At 42.9% G+C, this 20,198-nt stretch overlaps 2 protein-coding genes across 4 annotated transcripts; one reads left to right on the forward strand and one right to left on the reverse strand.

Moving 5' to 3' along the window:
* Positions 1 to 296: 296 nt before the first annotated feature.
* fbxo42 (F-box protein 42) lies at positions 297 to 10,188 on the reverse strand. 2 transcript variants are annotated; one of them, XM_080846830.1, is made up of 10 exons: positions 10,062 to 10,188; positions 8,666 to 8,947; positions 8,308 to 8,424; positions 7,062 to 7,196; positions 5,563 to 5,716; positions 5,294 to 5,404; positions 4,473 to 4,569; positions 4,030 to 4,086; positions 3,140 to 3,256; positions 297 to 2,208 (listed from the first exon to the last, which is right to left on the reverse strand). In XM_080846830.1, exons 2-10 carry the CDS (start codon positions 8,940 to 8,942, stop codon positions 1,162 to 1,164), a joined length of 2,112 nt encoding a protein of 703 aa, XP_080702956.1. In that variant the 5' UTR covers positions 8,943 to 8,947; positions 10,062 to 10,188; the 3' UTR covers positions 297 to 1,161. The 2 variants fall into 2 exon arrangements, with proteins under 2 accessions (XP_080702956.1, XP_080702957.1); XM_080846831.1 differs by having other exon boundaries at positions 10,053 to 10,185.
* Positions 10,189 to 13,234: 3,046 nt separating this feature from the next.
* On the forward strand, positions 13,235 to 19,463 carry LOC308371328 (SUZ RNA-binding domain-containing-like). 2 transcript variants are annotated; one of them, XM_080846189.1, is made up of 4 exons: positions 13,235 to 13,407; positions 14,521 to 14,570; positions 14,728 to 14,994; positions 17,770 to 19,463. In XM_080846189.1, the coding sequence occupies exons 1-4, from the start codon at positions 13,357 to 13,359 to the stop codon at positions 17,876 to 17,878; spliced, it is 477 nt and encodes a 158-aa protein (XP_080702315.1). In that variant the 5' UTR covers positions 13,235 to 13,356; the 3' UTR covers positions 17,879 to 19,463. The 2 variants fall into 2 exon arrangements, with proteins under 2 accessions (XP_080702315.1, XP_080702316.1); XM_080846190.1 differs by lacking the exon at positions 13,235 to 13,407 and adding an exon at positions 13,771 to 13,978.
* Positions 19,464 to 20,198: the final 735 nt, after the last annotated feature.

A 20,198-nucleotide genomic window follows, 5' to 3' on the forward strand; every position in this document is an offset into this window, starting at 1 on the left:
CCAACAGAAGAAATGAGCAAGAATTGTACGGACATAATTTACCACTTGTCAAAGGGAAAGCGTGGGTAGGGTATGTTGTATGCCTCGCGACTTTACACGTCATAAACGAATGTTTAAATGGAAAAAGAAAACATACGCATAGAGTTATCTTTAGCTTGTGTTTACCGTTTCAGCTGTCGCTACAATGCAGTCTTATCTAAAGCCAGTGAAGGAGATGGCTTAGGCAAAATGACCTTGAAGCAGATGCAAAACATTTGACAAGACGATTCTCTTTAAGGATTTCACTAATTCGTCTCACTCATGATCAGTCAAAAATACAGTTAAGACATGGAGGCCTTTATTATTTGACTTTGCTTACAGTTCACTGCAACACCCCTCATCCACCCCTGCCCTTCCCAAACACCACACACTGCTTTAACACAAGCGCGTGTGTGCGTGCATGTGCACACACACACACACACACACACACACACACACACGTCACAGAAAAATCTTCCGTTCAGACACACACACACACACACACACACACACACACACACACACACACACACACAGTTCAATGTAAACAATGCAGATTGAAAGTGATAAAAAAGCAAGGTAGTAGTCCGCTGCTGTTCTTTCATTTGATCTTCATCCCCCCTCTCCATCAAACATTTGTACATAGAACACACACACACACACACACACACACACACACACACTTCGTTATACACTAGAAACAGCACTTTCGCAAAGAGCGCTCACCCTTCCCTCGCACAGACAACAACACATGCATGCACACGCACACAAGAGGGGGTCAGGAAAATTATTCGAACACCTATCACTTCAGAAGCAAGGTCTTTCTTTTGTGAGCGTCCTTTAAATGTGTTGAAATCTTGATACTGCTGAGCAAACGGAGTTGTCTGTTAGAGGTTAACAGTGGAGAAAAAGAGTTGAACAACAGGGTTTACGGACAAATTTCTTCTTTATTTCCCAAGATCTTCCCTCTCCAAGTAAAGGCCAGTTTTAATTCCCTTGCCGGGCTAAACGGAGAGAACTCCCCACCCACCTTCTTTCTTTCATTAAGTTGTGGAATCCATTGTTCTTTTTTCTTTACACCCTCTTAAACCCACATATACACGTTAGTGTCAATCTGATTCTTCTGTCTTCTGCCCTGCTACATTACCTTTTGGCGCGCACAAAGTACAAGGCGTTGGTTTTGGGATAATATTTGACGTTCTGTTTCTTGTCCATGAGACCACCAAAGATGATGAGTTCCCCACGGCCCTGCACCACCGTGTGCAGACTGGTCTCGGGTGGCCCGGTCACAGCGGCCGGAGCCCCACCGCTGCCGTACACACGCCAGGCCACCACTCCCACACTCTTGGCACGAGACACATCCAGCACATACATCTGCATGGGTTTGCAGTTGAGCGACTGGTACAGAGGCTTCCCCACGTTCAGGCTCTGGGGTGGATGGTGAACCAACTGCCGCCTGGCAATTGGTGGGATGGAGTGTCCGTCAGTGGGTGGAGCCTGCGGTGGACTGGAGGAGGGGGGCGGGCTTGTTAAGGCTCCACCTCCTGCTGTTGATGCCGCTGCCGAGGAGGAGGACGGCGGGGTTGAGGAGGAAGACGACAGAGCTTTGACGGCCTCAAGGCTCCGGCGCAGGGCGGCGGGGGAGACGGCCCCAGGAGGGGTGTGAGGAGAGGCAGTGGGAGGCGGTGTGTGCAGGCCATTGGTGCTGAGAGCCTCTGGGGCAGAGGACAAGGAGGAGGGAGGGGGCAAATCCCAGCCATAGTCCGCGGGTGCATGGGGGTGAGAGTGGGCATGAGGCCGTGAGGGGGGCGAGGCCGCCTGGGCAGGACTAGTGTGGGGTGAGGGAGAGGAGCCGTTGAGCAGTGGCGGCATTGGGGGGCTGTCAGGGCCTTGAGAAGGGGAAGGCTGCTGTGGGGAGGAGGATGGGCTGCCCTCGCGAGCACCGGAACGCTGGGAGGGCCGCGGCCGCAGCGTGCCCCAGCGGCCGTTCACGCAGGGGGCCTCCTCAACGGCTCCCAGCACCACTCCAGCTGCCCCGCTCCGCACTGGAGAGTGGGAGCGCAGTGATGGGGGTTCGGGCCCCAGTGGAGCAGGGCTGGCACTGATGGGAGAGGGCCGAGAGTTCAGGCTGGGGCTCAGGGGAGCTCGACCGGAGGGGGCCTGAGAGAAGACCACCACACATTGACCCACCTACAGGGAGAGAAAGAGTAGTGAGAGGCGAAAGGCGAACAGCACAGGGCGCAGTAAAATAAAGTAAAGGTGGAGAAGTTGGAGAAAGACCAAAGCAGGGACAGATGGAGCAAGACAGAGAGAGGGGAAGGTAGGGAGGAGAGGAGAGAGCAAAACAAATGTGTGCGAGGGTGAGGATGAGAAGGAATTTATGCTAGCCGTTGCTGTTCCTGGCCTTCGCCAAATGCTACGTCCTTTCGGTTGGCGCTTGGTGCGTTTTGTTTCATTCCGGCTAGTACACCTCCCAAACTTTTGCAACCTGGCATCCATTAGGGTGCATCAAATTAAAATGAAATCTCAACATATCAAACCGTCTGGGGTTGCATTTTGTTCGGACACACATAAAAAAAATCACTTTTGGGAAAATTCATTGAGTTTAAGAGATGACATGCAGCATGTGTAAAATGTGAAAATGGGCCCTTTTTCTAAAGAAAAATCTGAAATTTTGCGTTTTTTGCACTGGAAATTTCCTTCAGGACATTCATATTGTAGTTCTTCTTGAAACCAAACATTAAAAACAAAGCCCAAAGTGGCACCAGAGAACGATATCAAAAATGTACCACTTTTATCATGGCTCCCCAATGGGTAAAAGCTGATGTGCCGTTCGACCTCTAGAAAACCATGTATCCCAAAAATATTTTGCATTTATTGTTTTTGGATGGATGGTAACCCTTTGAGCACCCAGACAGATCAATATGCTGGAACTGTGTATTTTGATGCACCCTAGCATCCATGCTGCAGCTGGTCAATTGCACCTCTAACGAAGGCATAAAAGGTTATGGAGCCGTGTTGACGTCACAGTTCACGCATGCAACTACCAATCAGTCAAGCATAATTGTGGTTTGAGAGGGTAAAGGAACAGAGATACTGCCAGATGAGCAATGAGCCTCACCCTGCAGGCTGGATGGCACCACAACTCAGGGGCTCCGTGCTCTTCATTCTCCACACGGAGCTGCTGCCAGGTCCACGCCGAGGCACCCATGTGCAGCAACCAGGCATCCTTCAGCAGCTGGGGGACACAGCAGGAGGGAGAGACAATAAAAGAGAGGTGGTTTGTTCTCACTGTTAAGAATACTTGCATTGGAGTCAAATCTCATACAGGAAACACATCACACAACAAGAGCTCCTTAGATTTTGAAACACTGAAGTAATATCTAAAAGTATTATCACACACAGTGACTGTAAAAAGCATGGGTAGTGGAGAGCAGGGTGCCATATCCCCCCTTTACACAGAAACAAAGCCAAAATCGGACTAAATGAGCTACTATCTGTTGAAATTGGAGTCAGATTCTGCATAGCAGGTCATTTTTGTAGTCAAGTAAAGGGAATATTGATCAGGCCCATGCAGAACCGCATGTCTGGTAAAAAGCTGTTTCACTTTTGAAATGACCATGTGTTTTACTTTCACTCAACACACCTCCTGAGCATGTAATGGTCCATCTGGTCTTAAATCAGAACAAACTAGGAGAATCACTTGGGTATCTGGATCTTAAGGTTTTGTTGGGAATATCTCCCTAGAACAGCTGATCTTGTTATCTGGCTGACCTCACACACATGCAGCTTATTTGATCACAAAGACACACTGATCAACAACTCAGCAGTTATTTGGAAATGTACTATATGCATGGCCACAGCAGAAACAATCATTTGATAAAGAAGATGGGAGACAAACAAGAACAGCATCAGAGACGTAGAGAAAGAAGGGGCACAGTGTGAGTCAACAAAGAACAAACACTGACAGGCCAATGGTGACACGGGACAGAATGATCAAACTGTACTCACAGCATTAGGACCACCACATCCTCCTAGGATAAGCAATGTCTCGTTGTCAATCACAATCTGTGAAAGAAAAATGGGTAGGTCAGCAAGGCACTTATTAGCAGGACATAAGAGGGGGAGGGGAACCAAACCAACTACATTTCTGTTGGGTTACAGCAAGTAGCAAGCAAAGTGAAGTGAATCTACTCATGTAAGCCATTGCATGTTTTATTTCTAGTTTCATTCTCAATCGCAGACCGTAGCACTGTTCAAAGTTAACTTTAACATTGATTTAAAAAAAAACACTTTCTACAGAAAAGCTCTATCGGTCAGGCAACAGATGAGATGGTAGCGTGTATGTGGCACTGAAAGCTGTGTGGCCATGGATGAGATGGTAGCGTGTATGTTGCACTGAAGGCTGTGTGGGGTGGAAGTTGTCCAGACCCCTGACCTCCCAGGCTCCTCACCTGTGACTGGCCTCCCCGGGGGTGAGGGCTGGAGCCAGTGATGTTGGGCTTGGACCAGGACCACTGCTCCAGATCCAGAATCCACACTTCATTACTCCTGCAAAACCCAGACAACAGTGGACAGTAGATTTTACTCAGTGGCACAGGGCAACTGGAAGGGAAGCATGGAAAAACTGATACTGAAACAACTCCCAAGCTGCACTCCTCAGAGGTCACATTTCTCCAGCATGTCAATGTCAAACTTGTAATGTCTCCAGATAACCCAAATGTCTCGTCACTGTTTTAGGGTGTTTCTACAATCCTGTTACAGGCTGTAATATGGTCCATAACAACAGAAATGTAGCTTCAAGAAATTAAAACAAGTAAAAACAACATTTATTTGTCTTTGTACATTTCTTCCCTGGTACCGGACTTCTTGTTGGTAAAGGTATGGCAAAAACATGTAGACTACTTGCTTCTAATTTCATAATTTATCATACTCAGTTATTCTTAGAACAACTGAGGAAGTAGTACCTTTCAATCTCAGCCCTTTTAAGAACAAAAGACTTTCAGATCACAATATATGGATCACTGCTGCTCTTAGGAGGCTATTTTTACTCCACTTTGACAAATGAACACAGAAACAAGTGCACTAATATCTATAACACACACTGAAGATATACCTAATGAATCAAAGATATAAACCAACAACATATCAGACATTCAGGCTCTTTCTTTTCACACGAGAAGCAACGTCTTCTTTCTGCCATGTAGACATCTTGTCTCAAGTTACTAAATGATGAGTGGGGATGGAACTCAGGTGGAGTCAGGGTTTTACGTACATCTGCCGCGCGCCCAGAGAGCCTCCAAACACCACCATGGTGCTGCCAATGACTGATGAAGAGTGCCCAGCCATGGGAGGGGGTCCATGGGTCGTAACTATGCAGTTCCACCTAGACGAGTGGGGATGGAACGCAGTTCAAATGTGAAACAAGAGGAGATGTTATCAAAATAGAAGAGAGCAATGTATGGTTGGAGGAAGAGGAGGAGGACAAAGCAACAAACTTATCAAATACAACAAACTATTTCCTGTGGTGAGGTTTTTACTCACCAGTTTTTGGAGGGAGAGTATGTGTGGATCTCATCAAAAAACCTTTCGGGTTGGTGCAAGGGGTACGGGCTGGGCCGTGTCCAGCCCCCAAACAGCACCAGGAGGTCCTTGTACATGACCAGCGTGGCCCCTGCTTTGGGTGAGGGGTAGGAGCCTGCAGAGGGGGAGAGGGGCATAATAGAGTCATGCACTTAAGTAAAGACAAACACAAGGCACTTACGCAGCAGACAGTGGTGAGTAGGGTCAAAGTGGGTTAACAGCCTGGCATCAGACAGTGGTTTCTATGGCCTCTTTCTTTAGGCACACGTCTATAAGCCTCAGTCACCATCGGTGCTTACATGTAGAGCTTTGTGTAAGAACAATAATTATGATTGGAAATGACTGCACTGATCTCCGCCAAGGGGGTTCTGTTTTCGGCACTGTTTGCTTGTCTGTCTGACAGCAGGATAACACAAAAAATACAGGGGCGATTTTTTTAGGAAAACTCTGTGGAGGGCGGTAGCATTGGCCAAGGAAGAACCTATTCGGGTTTGAAGTCCACGGGGCGGATCCACAAAATATTGTTTACTTTTATTAACATAGCGATATATTTGTGCCTGTGTCAGTCAAGAAAAGACTGTAAATAAAAGAAAAACAAAAAAAATCTGGAAATGTTTAGCACAGTAACAATGGTTGTGTGTTCCTTTAGCTTCAGTTTTGTATGTAATGTGTAACATAAAATGTTCAGCAGGTTGGAACACTAGCAATATCAGCACATCTGTACCAAAGTGCTCACAGGTCATAAAACAACTATAAGTTAAATAGCTAGCATCTATATATAGACTTTCACATACCACATTTTCTCTCAGACAACTATGAAGTCATGTTTACAGACCAACCCCAATGTCTTTGCAGTTCGATAATCTACAGCCACTTAAACTCATCTGTTTGTGAACATTTTAATAGCATATGACCTGCACTAAATTAAAGGCAAAGGGTGTCAGTTACTGGGCCCTTTCAAACCTAAAGACATGGCAGCCTGGAGGTGTCATACCTAATGGTGGGAATTGCCATGGAGGCAACGTTAGGATACCATCACGATATTTGGTCCATGATACGATATTATTATGATTCTTTACATTTTACGATACAGTAAGTATTATGATTCGATTCTGCAAATTATTTCTCCCATCTATTACATTTTGATTATCGGGAATCTCTGATTTCCTTACCAGAATTTTTTTTTTCTCCCACCTCCAGTGATACCTTACCTATAGAGGCCATATCTCTAACATAATTCAAAACCTTTCCCAGGCCCGTCCTGATGACATATGAATCTGACTTAGGGCTATGCCAGGAAGCAGAGAAGCCTTCCCATGTTGTCTTAAAATGTACACTCACTGTTCAAATGCATGTCCTAAAAAGATGCCATCCTCCTTTGTACTGAATGTAAAAAGTACTGAATAGACTGTTGCCTCAACAGTTGATGGCTACAACAGTACAGAGACTGAGAGATGTACCTGAAGCCAAAGGGCGAATCCACTCCTTGCTGTTGAGGTCCAGCCTCCACAAGTCATTGAAGGCAGCATTGCAGCTACTCTGAGTGCAGCCGCCAAACACATACATGGACTGGTTGGAATCATAATAGCACGCACCTACAAAACACACAAAATGTTTTCATTAGTTTCATTGAACAGGCGACACTTTAAAGGTTCCAAAAATCACAGTGCAACTTTCTTGAAACTAAAAAAGCAAGACCAGCTAAACAAGAGAAATCAGAATTCAAGCCTCTCTACTCTCCCTTACACACTTTTCCCTCTCAGGGCTGCATTTCTGGAACATACTGTTGTGCGACTTTCATTCTCTAACTATAAAGAAACTATACACTTTTATCACACACATTTTCATAACTCTGTTACATACATCTCTCTAGCTCTTCATAATTGCACATTGATCCTTTCAGGAAACAAATGCATCACACCATCATTGAACTGAATTCACCAACTGAAGGCCCAATCCCTGTCTTTCTAGGGTTAGGCTTCTCTGAGCTTCTCATTGGTAGACAGAGGTGCTATGTGAAATTTCAGAAGCTAACATCTCTCTCACAATATCTGAAATGTTCGATAAGCTTTGCTAAAAGAGGTCATAAGACATAAGTTTGAGAAATCTTCATCAAAAACTGACATTGCACTACTTTAAAATATCCTTAAGAAGGACTAGAAGGTGCTACATTGACAATGTGTGACTTGAATGACAATACAGCCTCATTCACACAGACCTGCTTTCCTGTCAATTAGCACTTCCTGCTAACAATCTGGTGTGAACGCAGCCAAGGAATTGATCCTGCTACTTCAAATTTACTGACAAAGCAGAGGTGCAGCATCGTTCTCAAACAGATGCCAATGCATAAGGGCACTAAATTAGCACTGCATGCTGCTTACTCTGTAAGATATGGTATTGACCTGAACTTAAGCTTTTTTTAAACAATAACTTTAACAGAAAAAAAACCAAGAATGAGAAGAGAAGAAAATACCTAACAAACAGGAATTTAAATCAAAACCAATCCCACAGAGTATATCATGCATATGAGACTGTAGAATGTGTGTATTTGAAGAGAACAGGATAAAAGGCAACGAATGCTGACATTTTTCATTACATTAGTACAGCATCTGAAACATTCCTGTGAAATGGACACTGGAGTGAGAGGAGGGGGAAATCCCAGACAGATGGGAGACAGGGTGACCATAGAAAAGGATGTATACTGACTGTGTGAGAACCGCTGGGTGATTGGCGTCCCAGGATATGGGTAAGTGCGACTCTCCCACTGAATGTTCCCCTCCTGGACAGCCCTCAAGAAACCATGGTAACACTGATATGCTACACCTGGAGAGATTAAAGGAAAGTGTGAATGCAGCACTTAGATGCACCACAAACTAACAAACTGGCCAAGGAGCTCAGCCCAAACCAGCATTTACATTCAGGCTGACAAAAAAGAGGGCCTTGTGCAACTGCACATAACACAAAAGAGAGTAGAAAGTACCACATCCAAAGTGTACAGCAACAAACAGGAATGACCATCTTGAGCACTTTCCAAAGAATGTTCCTATATTTATAGTGTACTCACCTTTGATGAGGCGATACCATTGTTTACAGACCAGGGCTGCTGTCTTGTGTTCCTGATATGGTGAAAGAAAGGATAGGATGTACTCCAGCACTTCTTCTGGAAGCTCCACCATGGCTCTTTGACTCCTTGGCTCGTCCTGGCTCATCCTCTGCCCGTTCTGCTCCTCTGTGCTTACCCCCACCTTCATGCCCAGACTGGGGTCCACTGACCCCACCCCACCCTCTTCTGTATCCATGGCGACAAAGCAGCCATCCTCGCTGTCTGAAGAGCGGGACATACTGCCTGATAAATTGAAACAAATATGAATACTATTACAATTACTCAAATCAAAACTCAATTGCTTCTAATCAGATAATGTTACAATTTGAATAAGGCCTAATATAAATATAATTTGAATAAGGCCTAAAACATAAGGAAAGCCGCAAAGGAATATGAATTGAGACTGCATCTGTCTTCCTACAAGATGGAAAGGGGAAATCCGAAATGTTGTGAACATCTTGTTAAGAGTATTATGACATTGGCGTAAATCGTTACAGCAGAACCAGAATTTCGCCCTCGTCCCATGTTCGATAAATAGTTACTCGCTTAATGTAAGCCATACTTTTTTTAGTATGCCTTTAATTGTACAGGACAGTGAAGTTATGACAGGAAGCGATACGGAGAAGAGGTGGGGAGAGGACCGGGAAACGACATCAGGCCAGACTTGAATCTGTGTCCCCGCGGGCAATGGAGCCTGTAAATGTGGGGCTTATCGGCTTTTAACAAACATATGATTTTTTTTTTTTAATTGATCGATTGAAATCAAGAGGCTACCCTTATTTAGCTACACAACCAAGATAGCCAACCTTTGCATGTCAGGCATGGTTAACTAGAATGATCTAGGCACACCTTAGGAAATGAGATCTTAAACTGCATAAGTTAGTTAGCTATTCCCTCATAAGAGTTCACCGCTTCACCCAAAACCCTTTAACAATTGCTATTCGCCTGACTTGAAGTATGTTGACGGCAACTGGTTATTTTAGCTTACAAAAAACAGCTAATGTGAGCCAGCTAACGATAGCTGTGCCAGCGACTTTGCACAATTTTAAGAGTTGTTGTTGTGGTTGTGTACTACATATGATTCCATCATCAGGTATTACGATCATGTATCATAGCTTAAAACAATTATTAAAGGTGTAAGGGACAGCATACACAGCACCAGGATCTGTGATGTCCAATATTAGCTTGCTAGTCACAAATCTACCGGTTAAATAAGGCCGAAAGCTAGCTTGTTAAAGCTGAGCTATACGCTAGCTAGCATGCTGCACAGGCTAACGAAGGCTTACTAATCAAGATGGACACCTATTTTTCTACATATAATTTGAGGATATCTGTTCATTTGACTCACCGTACTTACCACTGTAGTACTCTCTGTCCCTGGTTCTGTTTACGTGTGTAACCCGTTCTATGGTAGGTCCCTTTATCAGCTACAGTAGTAAATCACCAATCTCAAAACATTCGCCATCTTCCCCACTGGCAGCAGCTTCCGCGAGGACTCGTGAGCGCGCACGCAAAAAGCCTCAGCTAGGGCGTCAGGAAAATATGTTGACGAAGGCCGTCATAAAAACCTGGAATAACTTCCACTCTTCAAGTTCTGAGACAGTCCCGTGAGGAGACGAGACCAAGTAACGAATTAGGTTACAGGCTTTTAATAGCATTTTTCAAGAGTGTGCTGTGCTGTATTGAAATTTAATTTAACATATATATGTAATTTGCATTTTACATAGGTTGTCCCTAGAGCCCAAAGTAGGCTAGTTTGTCTTTTGTAGTCCACGAATTTTTTTTTGTCTTTGATGTCTTCACAACTTAGGTTAAAAAGGCTACAACCATTAGCATTAAACGCCTGTAAGCGTCACAATTAGCTGATAAGAATTAGAAGCTCTCCATAGGAAAATAATGTTAAAGCTTAAAAACCATTACATTAACATTGACATTAACACAGACTCATGAACAAGTAGCAATGAATGTGACTGCAAAATTAAAAAAAAATATTGAGCAAGAACAGGACAATCTAGTGGCGAATTAAGCCGATTTCAAGTAACTACGAGAGAACAATAACATTTTACATAATAAAGAATACCATTGGCCTAATAATCAAACCAGTGAACTACAAAAATAGTTCAATCTTTGGTTGCCACCTCACCTGTTTGATGCAGAAACCCTACAAATTTGCGAATGGCCTTAATTCATTTTAACAGTAGGATACCCAAACCACCAAAAACTGATTTTGGTGGGAATATGCTAGCCTGACGATGTCAAAGGCTACTCATAATTCTAGTCAGAATATGAGTCTGATACTGCTCCATTGGGCTGTGATTATGGGGTGTGTTTCAAACGAAATGCCTCTTCGCTCAATTGACCCTTCCGCGACCACTCCCCAAAACGGTAACTGATCAATCATAGCATAGCAACGGTTACTAAGCTCGGGACCTCAGTCAAGCGAGCCATTTTGATGAATGGAAGTCAATGAGAGAGACGTCTGCTCGAGAAGAGAAAATGAAACGTTGCGCTTATGGAGTGTGTAATTCTGACAGCCGATATCCAAAAAGTCTGGAGGGAGGGGTAACATTTTATCCCTTCCCGAAACCCAAGACCCAGAGAGAGAAATGCCTGCTGTGGATCAAACAATGTGGACGACCTCCCCATCAGCTATCGTCTTCTCTGATGAGTCCAATTTCACAGTAGGTGCAAGACTCTGTGGCTTGTAGGCCTCTCCAGGTCTCCGTCTAACCATCAGACGACCATGTGTTGGGCAAAGCTGAAAATTGGACTCATCAGAGAAGACGAACTAGGAGACCCTACAGTCCGCTTTGGTTCAATCCTTATGGTCTTTTACAAACCTCAGCCAGGCAAAGTACAACGTTGTCCCAGAAGAAAAACTTGCTTCCTTTTGCTCTGACAATGTTCCCCAACTCTGAGAAGTGTTTTTTCCAGCAGGGCAATGCTCCATGCCACACAGCCAGGCCAGTAAAGGTGTGGATGGAGTACCACCAGATCAGGGCCCTGTCATGGCCAGCCCAATTTCGAGACCTGAATCCCATAAAAAACCTCTGAAATGTGATCAAGAGGAAGATGGATGGTCACAAGCCATGAAAAGAAGCCGAGCTGCTTGAATTCTTGCGCCAGGAGTAGCATAAAGTCACCCAACGGCAATGTGAAAGACTGGTGGAGAGCATGCCAAGACACATGAAAGTTGTGATTTTAAATCAAGGTTATTCCACCAAATATTGATTTCTGAACTCTTCCTAAGTTAAAGCATTAGTATTGTGTAGCTTAAAAATGAATATGAGCTTGTTTTCTTTGCATTATTCGAGATCTGAAGACACTGCATCTTTTTTGCTATTTTGACCAATTGTCATTTTTCTGCAAATAAATGATCTAAATGACAATATTTTTATTTGAAATTTGGTAGGAATGTTGCCAGTAGGTTATAGAATAAAACAAAAATGTACATTTTACTTTAACACATACCAATAAATAGTAAAACCAGAGAAACTGATAATTTTGAAGTGGTCTCTTAATTTTTTCCGCGGCTGTATATATATGTCTATGATTGATAATCTGTCCATCATCGTATAAAGCCCGCCCTGACAATTTGATTGGTCCGGCAGAATCCTTCCTTCTGATAATTTCTCCCCAACGGAGCAGTGCCAGACCGAACTTCCCAACCTCAAATTTTGTGGGCGGGGCTAAATTCGGGATGGCATCCAGGCTCGGAATATGCAGCTCTAGGTAGAGGACTTCTGCAAATGTATTAGATGGAAAGGCTACAGCAGTTAGTGTAATATGTCGGTTCGTAAAGCCGGCCACTGTGCGGTAGCTTGTTTGCACGTCTGCAGGCTGCTAACTATATAGTAGTTCACTAGTTTTAGACAAATACTCCTTAAATGTCTCCTTAAAATGGCAGCTGGTGACGTTGCAGTTCAGACTTGTAATCCCTCAAGGTTTTTGCAATCTTGTATTTAAAAAAAAAAAAAGCAGATTCAAGGATTTCCAGCAATTGCAATGTTCTCTTATTAATGCAATATTTCCCCACACAAAAAAACACAAAGTCATGGAATTTCAGCATTATTTGCAATACATAATACATACTTTTATTTAACTCAGAATAACGACAATTTCAAGTGCAATTTTTGAGAATTCCTGCAGCAAATTGAGTATACCGTCCCTACCTGGCCGCAAGGATAACACCCTGGCAAGATCCTGGAGGGCCTGTCTAGTGGCATGTGTTGACCTTTAAACGTGCACTTAAGACTTACCCGTTTATTCTCGCCTATCACTCTCTGTAATATTTATCTTTTTTCAGTGGTCTGTAGTGGGTCTGCTGTACAAGTGTGTGTGCCAATATGTTTGCACTTACATGATATGGTTTTTCATCCCTCTGGAAAATCAGTGACTCATAAATGTCAGATTAAGTAGATGAGGTGAGTAAAGACCGTTTCCTAGACAGAACACTGATTTGTGAACTGCTACAGTTTACAGCAGGACGCCTGGTTGGGAAAGGGCGTTATCTGTTCTCTGTAGCCTCGACAGCCAGTCGGCCACAGTAGAGGGCAGCAGCTCCATTTTCTTAAGTAAAGTTAGGTTCGCCGGAAGACCTGAGAGAGCGTCTGGATCTGTGGTTTGTCTGGGAGGGAGAGGCTAGTTAGAAAATGGAAGATGACGAGGTTTCAGAAAACTGGGAGGAAGCGGCGGACAGCGGTGTAAGGCAAACCATTACGTTACTCTATCCTCTGTAAATTAATTTAAGATAAAGTCATCTGTATAAATATTCCCTTAACGGTTGTCTCAAGACACATGACAGCGTGGTAGAATTGATGTATTCTTTGCTAACATGATAAATAGCCAGCTAAATGGCTAGGAAACAAGATGTAAGCGTTCTAAAGGAGAAACGTTCATATAGCAGTAATAAGGCCTAGCAGCATGCTAGTGGCTTGCCTTAGCGAGCAACGTAACGTTCCTGTGACAAGACATGCCATAATTAGAATTGAATATCAGTGTCAGTGAGGGTTATTTTAAGTGTTTCCAAGAACTTGCGCGTGAGGACCATGATGTGACTAACCCGGTTTGCTCGCAAATTTGGTAGTTCAGGGAAAACGGCTTGACCACTGGCTAGTTTAGTTAGCTAAACATTAGCTGGTATTAGGTAGCATGCTGGCTAGCAGCTAGTAACTAGCTTGCTGTAGGATGCATAGCATAGGTGAATGGTAGTACCAACGAAGTTAGTGATTCTCATTTCATATGTCAATGATGTCTTCAAAACCCAGTACAATGGTAACGTTCAATCGGACCGTTTTTACTCTCTTGCACGCGGTCAATGTTTCACGATCATCTATAAAAACTAGTTCATTTTAAAGAAATGAGTTTGACTAGCCTAGCTAACCTAGCATAGAATCATTATCACAGACGGTCGCTGAATGAACATATTCGGTTAATTCATGCCAAAGCGTTACGTCCTGTAAGGATTTGGTCATAAATGTTAAGGTGGAATAATTAGCTGAACAAGAAGCGTGCCCAGTTGCAGTAGCATACCATTAGTGAATTCAAACATGAGCTAAATTAGCCAGTCTGCTACCATAGCTGACAGACGTTTAGATCACCACCCGAAAGAGTTTCATCATAGACTTTATAAGGATTTTGATTTTACTCATAGTGTTAGATTAACCATAGCTGTCAAAAGTATCTATCTATTGAATGTACCTGCTCTTACACTGCTTTCTTTTAATCTGTATACATTTTAAGGTTTCAACTAGCTAACTGATTCTGGCTTGGTTTCTTCCTGGATCTCTCTGAAACCTGTTAATTTCTCCTTTTAGGAAATTGAGAGGCGATTGGAGGCTAAACTGAAAATTAGTGAGAAAGCTAAGTGAGTATGACGATTATAATACATATTGAAGGGTGACATTGACATAGTTTTGACATCCCTTTGAGAATGCAGTCTGTCATTCGGTTTTGGGAAAGTAACAATAATTACTGAAAAGTCAGTTTATAAATATAAAATGGAGGATGTTCTGTGTGTGCAGGAAGTCTGCTGGCGGCTCTGGAGGTTCCCCTGTGAGGACAGCCATGGTAATCCAAGACGACTCGCAGCCTGCTGCCCCTCCACCTCAGATACGCATTTTAAAGAGACCATCCAGTAACGGCTCCTTGGGCAATGCCGCACTGGCTCGACCTGCCATGCAGGTTAAGTCCCTGGCCCAGAGAGAGGCAGAGTATGCAGAAGCACGTCGGAGGATTCTTGGTAGTGCCAGTTCTGAAGAGTCTACTTCAGACAAACCAAGCCCTGACAGGTCAGAGGATTGCAAGTTAAAATCAGTTTTTTAGATTCATCTTATTGACTGTAAAATTATGTACCAGCACAGATTTATTCTATGACTCATTAGCTGTTGTTGATAAAGTAGCTAGTAGGAGAAACTACCATAGGGTTGTGTACAAGGAGAGGAAAGTTATAGATACATGAGTTATGTGGCACTATCCTTTTTTTCCTATGGTTCTCCACTTCTTCTGTAATTCCTTTTATAGTATGCTAAGGTACACAAGAAGATTATGTTTTCTGGTGAATTTAAATGCGCTTCCGAGGGCTGTACTGAATTAACTGAAAACAAGAAAAGACGTTATGTTTTGACACAGCCTTAATAAAAAATGTTGACCCTCAGGTCGTCGTCAGGCAAGAGTGTAACTTTAGTAGTTAAATAGTTAAAAAGCAACAATAGGTATAAACTAGGGATGCAATAGAACGGAGTAAATCAGAAATCATGTTTGAACGGTTTCCATTCGATTAGCCAACAGTGGAAAAGTAATGCGTCCAGACTCTACTTTGTTTACATTCTACTTATCCTCATCAGCGTATTAAATGCTGAATTCAAAATGTTGCCACACAGCGGATTCGGGGGTGCAAACTTGCCATTTTTGATCCAAAATAGGTAATTTGTGTGATTCGAGTAGATCTGCAATAATCTGTGAACTCAAGCTGTCATGATTAATTTGTTTGGCCAACCCATGTCACCATTATTTATTTCAAGTCTTCGGGTCTGTTCGAAATGGAAGGTAGCTGGCTGCCTCATTGCCGTAATAGACAGGTGTATTACATTCAAGACATGTCTTTCGGGTGAAAGCGTTGGTTTCTAGCGCCCTTTTTAAGATGGCATTTACGGTAATGTGTGACGTTGGAACGTGCAAGAACGGTATGCTATCTAACATAGGCTTACGTGCTAATGTCAGACAGTTGGATGACAGACTCCTCGCAAATCACATCAACCATTTTTGCTGGTTACAATAACGTTGTCGGGTAGTACATTGTCTTCTTCTCGGTAACTTAATAAAACCGAAGCGTGAAAATGCTGAAACATGGACATTTACACAAAAGACACGGCCGTCCGGAGTTTAGCTGCTAAAGTTATCTTCAGTCCTGTCATTTGAAGCAAACCTTTTAGCTCTGGCATTGGTTTCCTGTATTTATCACGTCACTGGAATGGAAGTCCATTTTCCAGGCTCTCGCACGCCCCCTTCATTGAGGTTTCATTGTTTGCCTCCCCTATGTGCTTTTTCAGACTAAACAGCTTCTTCACATACGTGAAATACATTACATTAACTATTCTATGGATACAGACGACATATGATAAAAGTGTCTACAAATATTTCAGTGATGACAAACAATGAGAACGCAAAAGGCATGCACGTCCCAATGTGTGTGTCATCTGAAGAACTGACCTGTTTTCTACTGCCGGGCGCTTCACTGCAACTAAACAAATTTACGACTCACCTAGTTTGTTTTCAGAATGAGAGAATTATTGGAGGAGGATGCCATTACTGTGGTTAAACTAGAGGCAGGAGGCAAGTGTAAATGGGTCTTGTCCTGACAAGCTGGTGGGTTGGCTTGTGCCTGTGCACGTGCAACATTCAACACAGGAATGTTTATGATTAAACTGTTACCAGAGCACAAATTTGTTCTTCATAGATCTAGCCTCATAATTGTGTTGTCAAAGTGCACCAGATTGATGCATTGAACTTTTAAAATGTGCAAAATGCCCCGGACCCTCCTAAGGGGTTCGTATCGTTGTCACCTTTTTCATCCCTGATGAGTTTGCACCCCTGGGATTTGTACTTGTGGTTCCTCTCCAAATTGGCTTCCCTCTGTCTAACTAGTGTTAACCATTGTCAAATTGGGGCCAAGATTTTTTTATAGTTTCCCCTCTCTTCTCCTGCTCTTATTTGCATACACAGCACTGATGGGCTCAAGGGAAATTCTAACTGGCTCCAGAGATGGTCTGTGGATCTGAAATGTACAACATCCGTGTAGTCAGTAGTGCACTAAGCACGTTTAGAAAATTATAGGAATTGACAGGTGTACTGTCATGCTGCGGTTCACATGTGCTCACACGTTCATATTCACTTCATTTTAACACAAGTTCATATTAACACAAGTTCATATTCACTTCATATTAACACAAGTTCATATTACACACTCTAGCAACTAGCATCTGTTAGGATGATTCCCTAAACTTGAAATGGCTAGTATGAGTCGTAGCTCAGTTAACATGAGTCCTCCCATGTTTGACACCTCTCCCGGGGGTTTGCACTCCGTAGCATCCAGGTAAATACAGTTGGTTAGGAATACATGACACCCGTTACTTTATCGTTATGGAAAACGTGAGTGTGAATGAAAATTGGTAATCTATCCCATGTTGTTTTTACCTGATACATTAATGGGATTTGAGGGAGGGAGGGACCAAGACCTATTTACGCTTTACCTGTCCGAGTTACTGGGCACGGTTTAACCCGAAGATAACCTGCTCAGAGCAGTTTTGAACGTTAAATTGCCATCCCTTGGGCAAAACGTAGTACTGGTTAATCGGGAAGTTCAACTCGGCGTCACAAAGTTACTTCTGAATTTACCTGGATAAGCCAGTGACTACGCTCTTTAGTACAGCCATCAGGTCTTTGCATTTTTGTTGTCATTAACTTAACCATCACTGTGATCTCCAATAAGTGACAGTAGTAAGATTGTCTCAGAAACATTGCCTATTGTTCCAACAACCTGTTATGTGTGCGTCCTTCCCTTCTAGGCCAGTCCGTGTCACTGCTCCACCATCAGAACAAGACAGGCCTAACAATCATGCAATCCGCCAACCAACAGGTCCCGATGGCTCGCAAGGCTTCCATCACTGTAGATAGAGAGGTGAAGGGGAGAGAGGGGTCCGTCTACTACCCAGAGAGAGTCAGTGGGGAGGCCCCAATCTAAACAGATGGGCTGGTGACAAACAAAAATACACAAAACCACAGTGATATTTTCCAGAATTGGAGAGAGCAGCATGAAGACGAAATGTATTGCTTGGGGAGGTCATACAAAGATCCTTCCCTCCATTCTCACCCTTACCTCCACTCCCTGCCACCATGCTCCTGAAACTGGCTGCTGGTGGACCCTTGGCAATCCCCACACTGGGACGTGGGGCCATGTTGCTGTGCTGCTGAGGGTCAGGAGTGTTTGCCACAGCCCACACTGTGACTCGCCCACGGCTTCCTCAGGACTCTGCTCACTGTGATGGTTCCCGGTGAGCACCTCCCAGCCCTGCGTCGGGCTTCGGTGTGCTTGGGCAAAGCCAAGAGTGCACCAGCTTGGGCTGGAAGAGTGGCTCCGCTCGGACGTTGAACAGGTTGAGGCCCAACCACAGTCAGTGGATGGAGCCAGACATGACCCCAAGAAGGGACCAGCAAAAGAGTAGGAGTATAATTTCACAATAGGTGTTAGCTCATATTAGCAATAATACTGATAAAACATAAAAACATGGGCCCATCTCTCCCCTGGGCTGCTTCTACCCATGCGAAAATAACCTCCATCTCTGAGTATTTGGACTGTCTTTATTTTATTTTTTTAAAAGCAGCTTATAGATTTTGTCACTTTGTCCGAGCAGCAGTAGTAAGAATGTGTAGAGCTTTGAGTTTGTTTTACAGAGTTTCTCAGTTTGATCATACTGTTAAATGCCTTTTAATTTGTGTCACAGTTGTGGTTAAAGACAATTTATGAATGGTTAATTTAGATAATTCAAAGCTCTTAGTATTAGTACTCATAACATAGATTCTTTAGCCACTGAAAAAAATATATGAGAAAGAAAACAAATGTTCAACATCTGTGCTCTTTAGCAGTTTGATAATGAAATTCAAGTCATCGAGTTTAGAGGCTTTCACATTTTACTGTAGATTCAGTTCAAGATGGTTCCTTATTCAAGTTTCAATGACTTACTTCATTTTGTGACCTGCCTCTCATACAGGTGTTGCTTTTGTCAAAAAGAAAATGTATACATAATGGTTCATATGGAAAGTATGAAATGAACTATGAGCAGAGCATCTGCATACACTCAGCTCAGATAACACCTTATTCGGTTCCAGCTATATTGGTTCAGGAAATGGAAAGGCCTTAATCAGCTGTTCTGTTGCATGCATCAAACTGTGGCGGTTTCTTCCACAAGTTATGAAGCAATTCTGGATTCTGAGATTGTCCAACCATTTTCCTCACTCCCTACTATTCACTCCATCTTCCACTCAATATAGGAGTCCTCAGGAAAAAAATGTTGCATAATCTGGGTTGTTTCCAGTGGCAAACAAATTTGTCTGGGTATTCACCCACAGCTTGTGCTATCATATCTAATGTTATGTGGAGAACACAAAACAAAGCCTGTAAAATTTCTAAATGATCCCTTTAATAAAAACTTTGACAAAGTACCTATATGTGAATAAAACTGTTGGATAGTTGAAAATGTCACTGATGTAGAGTTTACTTTTTCACAGTTTTTTCTTCTTTTCTTAAATTCGATGAGATGTACAACCACATTATGAATAAAATTACATTTGCATTCAAAACCCTAGTGCAGTGGACCTTTAAGGCCTGTGGGCCTAAGGCTTTCTGTTCCATTTCTCTTATATTTTCTTTCCATTTTCTCCAAGAGAGAAAATAACAGAAGTTAACTCCAGATCTGCTCCAACCCTTCTGTGCTAGCATAGATAACACACTCTTGACGCTATAAAGGTTGAAAAACTCTGTTATACAGCCAAAGCATCTAAGCAGTAGGGGAGTAATTTAGCGGCTGAATGTACGCAATGACATTTAAGGGTTTTTATGATCTTTATTGGCATCAATGGACCAATAGTATTTCTTTAGCCCATAAATTGAATAATCCAATAATTATAATTACTCTAGTCTAAAACATAATAATCTAAATTTGATGGTATAGTATTCATGTATTATTTTATGCCCCCAAATGAAGACCAAAAATATGAAAACAGTACATCCCAGAAATCAACTTACTAAAATAATGTACTAAAAATAAGAACAAATTGTGGATATGAACAAAAAGAAGGAAATTTGTTCCTAAATGGCTTTCTGCATGAGGCCCTGTGTCACATAACTAATGCTAGATGTGGTCACAGTAGGTCAGGGCAATTATGCTGGTCATGTAGCAATTGAAAATGCCCTTTGGTCAGATGATGTGGGTTGTCA

This window comes from Sprattus sprattus, assembly GCF_963457725.1.
Source record: "Sprattus sprattus genome assembly, chromosome: 10".
Classification (NCBI taxonomy): Eukaryota; Metazoa; Chordata; class Actinopteri; order Clupeiformes; family Clupeidae; genus Sprattus; species Sprattus sprattus.